The sequence below is a fragment of the Cyprinodon variegatus genome, unplaced genomic scaffold, assembly GCF_000732505.1.
Source record: "Cyprinodon variegatus isolate N-32 unplaced genomic scaffold, C_variegatus-1.0 Scaffold2245, whole genome shotgun sequence".
NCBI classification, from domain to species: Eukaryota; Metazoa; Chordata; class Actinopteri; order Cyprinodontiformes; family Cyprinodontidae; genus Cyprinodon; species Cyprinodon variegatus.
In genome coordinates, this window is record NW_015152698.1 from 18,073 (window position 1) to 26,260 (window position 8,188).

The 8,188-nt window shown below is 39.6% G+C and overlaps 1 protein-coding gene across 1 annotated transcript; it reads left to right on the forward strand.

Annotated features, from left to right (window-relative positions):
- Nucleotides 1–3,809: 3,809 nt before the first annotated feature.
- LOC107080712 (protein NLRC3-like) lies at nt 3,810–6,819 on the forward strand. Its single transcript, XM_015368916.1, has 2 exons — nt 3,810–4,092; nt 5,066–6,819. Exons 1-2 carry the CDS (start codon nt 3,810–3,812, stop codon nt 6,817–6,819), a joined length of 2,037 nt encoding a protein of 678 aa, XP_015224402.1.
- Nucleotides 6,820–8,188: the final 1,369 nt, after the last annotated feature.

Below are 8,188 nucleotides of genomic sequence, written 5' to 3' on the forward strand. Positions count from 1 at the left end.
ACAGGATTCCTGTGAAGCAGAGACAAGGAGGAATTAGAATCAGATCTCAACAGAGATAACTAAGATTCTCAGGAGTTCACTAGGCTCAGGTGCTAACCAAACTGGATCAACACTGCGGCGTTGAGGCAAGGTCTAAAGGCAGGTTATATACAGGAGGATCCTCTGATGACGAGATGCGCCACAGGTGTGTTGGAGGCTCAGCTCAGGAGGATTCACGGCGCACTCTGCTGGAGAAAGGTGGTACAGCTCCAGATCCCAACAAAAACAACAACCAATGAAGAAACAGACATGAGTGTTTCCAAGCCGTGAATCCTTAAAAGAAAAACAAGGCATCATGGACAGTGAGTGGGAATCTCTTTTTGCCAATATTGAGACAATGCTGCTTACTCTGACAGTGGATGAGCTAAATGCCCAAGTGAAGCATTAGACTTGCAGCTGCATGTGCAATATGCAAGATTGAGGTAAATCAGCTCGCAAACTCTTGTAACTCTGCTTCAGCAGCAGGATACATTTGCGATCACCACAGTAGGCTAACCGAATTTTAACATTTTCATCCCACCATTAGATTTCCAATTCATAGGTAGTTGGGAGAGGCTAATGGATACTCATTATGTCCTGTATATTACAGAATGCACGATGAGCATACAACTCGGCTTGATCAAAAAATTCTCCCATCACTTAAAAATCAGCTAATAAAGGTGCAAAAACTTGTACAATAAATGCCTGTCATTAGGTTAACCTAAAAAAACTCAAAATAATAAAAATAATAATGAATGTTGAAGTGATTGTGGACAGGAGTAAAATAACGGCTGGTGACAGGTGACTTTATAATAAGAATAAAATAATTAAACTTTATTGATTTTACATTGGATACATTTACCTCTACGTTTAACCCATTGTGCGGCGCCTGGGGAGCAGTTTGGCGTTAAGGGTCTTTGCTCAGGGATCCAGAGTGGCAGTCTGTCGGAGTGTGGCTTGACTTCAGAACCTCTGGACTTGCAGTGCAATGCCCTAACAACTAGGCTGCCATTCCTCTTCTTTTTTCCAGCTTTTATTGCCATTACAATGTCAGACGTACAGACCTCCCTCAGCTGTGCATTAATCTTCAGACCAAGAAGAAGCAAAAGTGGCAGCATCTGCTGAAAAATGAGATATCATTGGCCAGCTTATTCCAGCACTTTCACTAACAGGGAGGCAAGAGAAAAAGTTTTCTCTGAGGTGGAGTCTCAGAGGTAGAAAATGAACTTTTTAGGCCCCAGTTCTCTGTTTGTGTAAAAGGCGAGACTCTGAAATGATGGAAGGAACATGAAGTTTCCTATCCACTGAGCCTCCTGGCCAAGAAATATCTTGATGTGCCTGCTGCCAGCTCACATTCTGACAGGATTCTCAGTTCCAGTGGGAGCATTGTAACATCCCAAAGGTCATTAATGTATTTTTTTATCTTAGCTCCGCATCTTTGGTTATATTTTAATTTTACAGCTGGGTCGTTTTGTTATGTTGTGTTTTGAGGAACATCATTATTTAATATTTGCCACAAGATCATTTATGAGCCATTTCCGCTGTTTAATAGGTGTGTCCACATGTGACAAAGCATTAACTCAGAAGTATATGCTTTATTTTTAACTTATGAAAAGAAAAAAAAACTTGAGATCAATATTGTGCATCTTAATTCAGCTGCAAAATATCAAAATCATTATTTTTGGTCTATATCGTCCAGTCCTAACAAGAGCAAAACACCAAAACTCCTGAAGTAAAAAAAATCAATACCTAACTAGGAATGAGATGAAATTATTCAAATGAAGACCTTGTTTTGAAAACATTGTGATATAATAACCAGGGGACAAAACAGGTTTATTAAACTCAGATTCAAATTAGCTACTCTAAATTGATCGAGCCTTATTTCGGGAACTCTGAGTTTTCGGCTTCACTATGGCTGCTATGAATTAGTTTAATCCACTCAAAGTAGGTCAACACAGAGTTTAGAGTGTGTAACAAGTATGAAAAGCCATTATAAGTGGAGCACCGATTCGACGAGTCACAATGACAACAGGAATAGCCTATTTCACCCCACTGAAACTAAAGGTTTTAATGAAGAAATAAAAAAATGTAGAATGTGTCTAAAAGACAGAGAAACAGAACTACAGCTGCAAAGGAGAGGAAGTTGGAAGGAGAAGATTGTTGCTCGACTTAATGCGTATGTTTATATGAACTGGGCTATGGCAGGCAGTTTTTACATTTATTAAAATTACTATCCTTTCTGTTATTCCATTGTAGATCACTAAAATAAGATTCTTCCTAATCAAAAGTACTCCCCTAACTGTAATAATATATCTTCTAAATTTCATTTTTGCAGCAAAAACTGAATTTCAGAAAAAAATACACCTGTAAGAATTAAGTTTTGTATACCTGATATGTTTTCATATTTTAAGTGGGTGTTTTTAAATGTATCTGTCTGACTGAATAAGTAGTATTTATGATATCTGAAATAAATTTCTTTATAGTCTGAGTTACACAAATGCTGACCACTAAGGATAGTAATATGTAGATCTGAAATAAATTATTTTTTAAGTCTAGATGTGAAGAATATAATTTAGTTTGAAATGGTGATTTTGACAAGCTTTTTTTTTTTTGAGATATCAGGAATACATATCAAAACGGCATGCCATAGGGGGTGTTGTTACCCCCATAACATTACGGGTTTATTTCTTGAATGGTAGTGGATCAATGTATCTATTTAGGTGAAATAACCTTTTCATCATTTCATGTGTTCTTAGTTTGATTCTGTCTTCTATTGCACAGTAAATACTGAGTGGCTGTTTGCAGCTTCTTTGCATGTTATCATCCCAGCAAATGGTCGTTATTAGTGGTTATCATTCCCATAGAATGGCTTCAAATTGTGCCAGTTGGCTCATTAGGTTGTTATCACCAAATTAATCCTAACTCTAAGGAAGTTTGTCTTTCCCCTTGTAGAATTTTTAATGTATTTATGTGTAATCTGAAAATTATTTCAGTATTTCTTTGTGTACTGCAAAAATAAATAAATGAAAATATATTGATCCGCATCTCACTCATATTAAACAAACCAAAGACAATTACAATCTCACATCCTGTCAGTGAGTTGAAGAATCCTCTCCCAATAATTATTTAATTATCTGTGAAAAAATATGTTGATCATCCTTTGATAAGATCCTGGTCAAAAGGACATGCAATATTTGCTTTTAAAACCTAATGTGTCTAACAGACCTAGTGAATTATTTTTTACGATAGAAATCTGACTAAATCAGGATATAAAACAATGTGATTGGCTGTAAGGAGAGCGGAGACAGAGGACACTGAGTTTACTGAATAAAACCTGCTACCGACCATGTTAGCTCTGGGGAGAATGTTACTATGGCAACTGAAACAGAGGTTGACTAAACTCTCTTTGGGAAATGGAAAACTCAGAGTTTCCCCTATTCAGGTTTAGACAACTAAAATTTCAGTAAACCTGCTTCGTGAAACTGACCCCATGAAAGAAGATGGTTTATGTTTGGAGCTCAGCAACACCATGGGTGTTTTCCTTCTAAAATTATTTGTTACCATTTTTTTGGGCAATAATCCATTAGAGGAGTCAGTATAGATACTCATTTTGGTTCCTGAACAACCAGACTGGGTTTTGAGGAGACTGTAGAGCTCTAGGACTTAATGGAGTTTGTCTTTCTCCATAGAGATTGGATCTTATTAAGGCCAATCTTTTTGTAAACACTGAATGAAACCAAGAAATGTCCTTCTGACTCATGGTTTTCCTCTGATTTCAGCTGTAGGTTAAGATGTGTTCTGAGGAGATCCTTGTCAACATCCTGGATGAGTTGGTACAAGAAGAATTCATGCGCTTCAAATGGCACCTGATGAATGAGACCTGGTATGGAATGCAGCCCATCAAAGCCAGCAAGTTGGAGGGGGCTGAAAGGCTGGAAGTTGTTGACCTGATGATGCAGAAGAACCATATTAGTGGGGCTGCAGTAATCATGGGAAACATTCTTAAGAAGATCAGAAGGAATGACCTAGTGAAGGAGATAGAACAGCTGACTGAAGGTCAAAGGTCAACTCAAGGTCAGTCTCAGACAGAACCTCATCTCCCCTTTAAACAGTTGATCTCCCTTGAACTTCAGAGTTCAAACCCTTGGTGGAGATGCTGATTTAGCAGTGAGCAGAGTATGTTGATCATAAACTGACCCAGGTCTCAGGTTTTTAGGGACACGTGCTTTAGGACCCAGTCTGATGTAACCCAGAGATTCATGAGACCTCAACATAATCTCACTTTGTACCTGCTTGAAGCACAGAGACCTTAGCCACACCTGTGCTCTTCCTCCTCAGTTCTCTTCCTCAATTCTGCATATTTTGTGTTGTGGTTTCACCTGCGATGTTTAAACAGGGTCGTTGTCTTTCAAAAACTTTTCTCATTTTTCCCACAAACATCTTTGATCGCTTTTTGGCGCTTTGGATCTGCCATCTTATGCGTCAGAGGATTGGCAGCCATTTGGCAGCTAGGATTTAATGGCGATTGTTATTTATCATAGCTATTTTATTTTATTTTTTTACTTTTTTTGAACAAAAAACTATAAACTTTGACTTTAATTGTAAACAAACTGAATACTACTATAAAAATTGTGTTACTTTTAATAACACTAGACGATGCCTTCAGATAGAACACTGCAAACAGCATTAGCAGAGCTACAATGGTTTTATATCAGGTGTGAATGATCTGAGAAATAGAGGCCCCAACATCTAATACTGCTTGGGTAGGCCCTGGTTCAGAGATGTGTACACATGGTTTCATACATCTGGATTTTCTTTTGTATGGATTAAGCTTCAGGATTTCTCTCTAGTGCTGCTTTTTTTATAACAGCTGCAAACACTGTGTATGATGTTAGACACAGGATTTACTTCCTTGCTTTGACACATAGATTTAAGAAAATAGTGTTTTTGCCATAGAAATACAAAGAACCCACAGAGAATCTCAGAAATAGTTTTTATTCTTTGTATTATTCTAAAATGTCTCCTATGTCTTTGTCTCTTCATTCAGAGGTTGTTAGTCAATGTCAACGGGACCTTAAAGTGTCTCTGAAGAAGGAGTTTGAATGTGTCTCTGAAGGCGTTGCTAGAGCTGGAGAGAAAACCTCTCTAGATGAGATCTACACAGAGCTCTATATCACCAAGGGAAAGGCTGGAGAGGTCAATCATCAACATGAGGTGAGAAGGATTGAAGCAGCATCCTGGAAACAAAACAGAGCAGGAACAACAATCAGACCAGAAGACATCTTCAATCCACCTGGAGGAAGGGATCAGATCAGAACCGTGATGACGATGGGCGTGGCTGGCATCGGGAAAACAGTCTTAACACAGAAGTTCACTCTGGACTGGGCTGAAGGCAGAACCAACCACAACATCCAGTTCATATTTCCATTCACCTTCAGAGAGCTGAATGTTCTGAAAACAGAGTTCAGCTTGGTGGGACTGATCCATAAACACTTTAAGCCAATCAGAGATGCAGGGATCCACAGCTTTGAAGACTTCCAGGTTTTGTTCATCTTAGATGGTCTGGATGAGAGTCGACTTTCTTTCCACCACAATAAGATCCTGACTGATGTTACAGAGTCCACCTCAGTGGATGTTCTGCTGACTAACCTCATCAGGGGGAAACTGCTTCCCTCTGCTCTCCTCTGGATAACCACACGACCTGCAGCAGCCAATCAATTCCCTCCTGAGTGTGTTAGCATGGTGACAGAGGTCAGAGGGTTCACTGACCCACAGAAGGAGGAGTACTTCAGGAAGAGGTTCAGAGATGAAGAGAAGGCCAACAGGATCATCTCCCACATTAAAAGATTAAAAAGTCTCTTCATTATGTGTCACATTCCCGTTTTCTGCTGTATCACTGCTGGTGTTCTGCAGGGTTTGTTGGAGACCAGAGATGGAGGAGAGCTGCCAAAGACACTGACTGGGATGTACATCCGCTTCCTGAAACTTCAGATAAAAAAAAAGGGAGAAAAGTTCAGTGGAGGTGCTGGCGAAGATGAAGAAATCAGGAAGATGGTTCAGTCTCTGGGAAAACTGGCTTTTGAGCAGCTGTTGGAAGGAAACCTGATCTTCTATAAATCAGACCTGGAAAAGTGTGGCATCGACATCAAAGATGCTTCCTGGTTTTCAGGAGTGTTTACTGAGATCTTTAAAGAGGAGAGAGGGATGGGTGACACCTCAGTCTACTGCTTTGTTCATCTGAGCTTCCAGGAGTTTCTGGCTGCAGTCTACATGCTCCACTGCTTCATCATCAGGAACACAGAGGTGGTGGAGAACTTCCTGGGAGAAAGATACAGAGAAACATCTCTGGAGGACTTCATTAAAAAAGTCATGGAGAAATCCCTCAGGAGTCCAAATGGCCACCTGGACCTGTTTGCTCGCTTCCTTCATGGCCTCTCTGTGGAGTCCAACCAGAGCCTCTTAGGAGGCCTGCTGGCTCAGATGGAGAACAGTCCAAGAACCATCCAGAGAGTCATCAACAATCTGAAGCAGATGAACACTGATGGTGGTGTCTCTCCTGATAGAAGCATCAACATCTTCCACTGTCGTCAGGAGATGAAGGACCTCTCAGTTTATCAGGAGATCCAACAGCTCCTAAAATCAGGGAAGGAGCTCTCAGAGAGCCAGTGCTCAGCTCTGGCCTACATGCTGCAGATGTCAGATGAGGTTTTGGATGAGTTAGACCTGGAGAAGTACAACACATCAGAGGGAGGACGACGTAGAATGGTTCCAGGTGTGAGGAACTGCAGAAAGGCTAGGTGAGTCCAGATGTCTTCATGGTGTGATGCTGATTCAGCTCTATTGTCCTCCTGGTTTTTCTTCATGGTTCTATTTGCTTCTGGACGTTTTTGCTCTTTAACTTCTTCCTTCATCCTTTGGACCATTTCAACCATTCAAACATCTAAACGTTCAGCTCCTGCAGGACAGCTCTGCTGGAGCTTTTGGTGTTTAGAGATTTGGATCATTTTCAAAATATTCCACTTTGGATCAGTTTCCATCTTCCATTGAAATGAATAGAAAACCTTTAGAATTCAGAAAATCTGTGTTTTCTCTAAAGATCCAATCAGCCTGAGACCCATCAGAACCTTTAAACACCTCTTCACTCATTGGGTTTTTAGCCCAGAATTCACCTTTTTAGTCTCTTTGACTGTTTTTATAAAATCACTGTTTAGCTTTGATGGAAACTTGGACCACTCAGATCAATCCCTGCATTGCTGCTGTTGTCATGGAGATAAGTTGTTTGGATCTAGAAGCAACTTTTCTTCCTGCCCCAGATTTCCCTCTGAGTTTGTAAATTAGAGCCAAAATGTGTTGATGTGTGTCTGGTTTCATAAAATGTCATTTCTGTAGCAGTCCTAGTTTTTGTCAGATCCTCCCAAAGCTCTGAGAATTCTGCTTCCAGAGTTTGGAACCATTTTCCTCATCAACACTTCATCTGCAGCCTTTGTTGAAACAGTTAGATGTCCTCCATGAAGAACTGTCAAGACATGAGCTTTAACACTTTAGACATTCCACCCTCTTCTAATCACTGGGAGAACTTTCACTGCTTTCTGCCTTTGGAAATTCTCAGTTACATACTCACCAACACTGGGTTGTGATAAATATGCTGATGTTTTTTTTTTTTTACCAGTTTTTTGGTCCACAATTATTTGTTGTTTCTTGCCTTTTGTTTATAAACTGGCGAAAGAACATTGTTCTAACATTTTAGTTTCTCTGATATTCACATAATTATTCTTAAGGACAGTAAAAAAAATGCTGTTTTAATAATTGAAATGAGAACCAGAGACTAAATAATAAGGCAGCTACTCTGCAGTGCATTTAGTCCTCAGTGCTGCAGATCAAATTACTAAGAGTGAACCACTGACCCCATCTAAAGGATTAATTGGCTGCTGCCATGAAGAAAAGTGGCCACAGCTACTGAATTTGAATTCATGCAAAAAAGAAAGAAAATGTATTCAAAATAATAAGTTAATAAACAATTTGTTTAATTTACTAACATCAGAGATACATCCATGGACGTTCAGAAAGGTAAGCTTGTGGGGATATATGTCACAGTATATTGCAGCAGCATAACCATCATCTCAGAAGTGAGGAGTACACATTATTCTTAGTGATTTATCTGTCTCTGGCA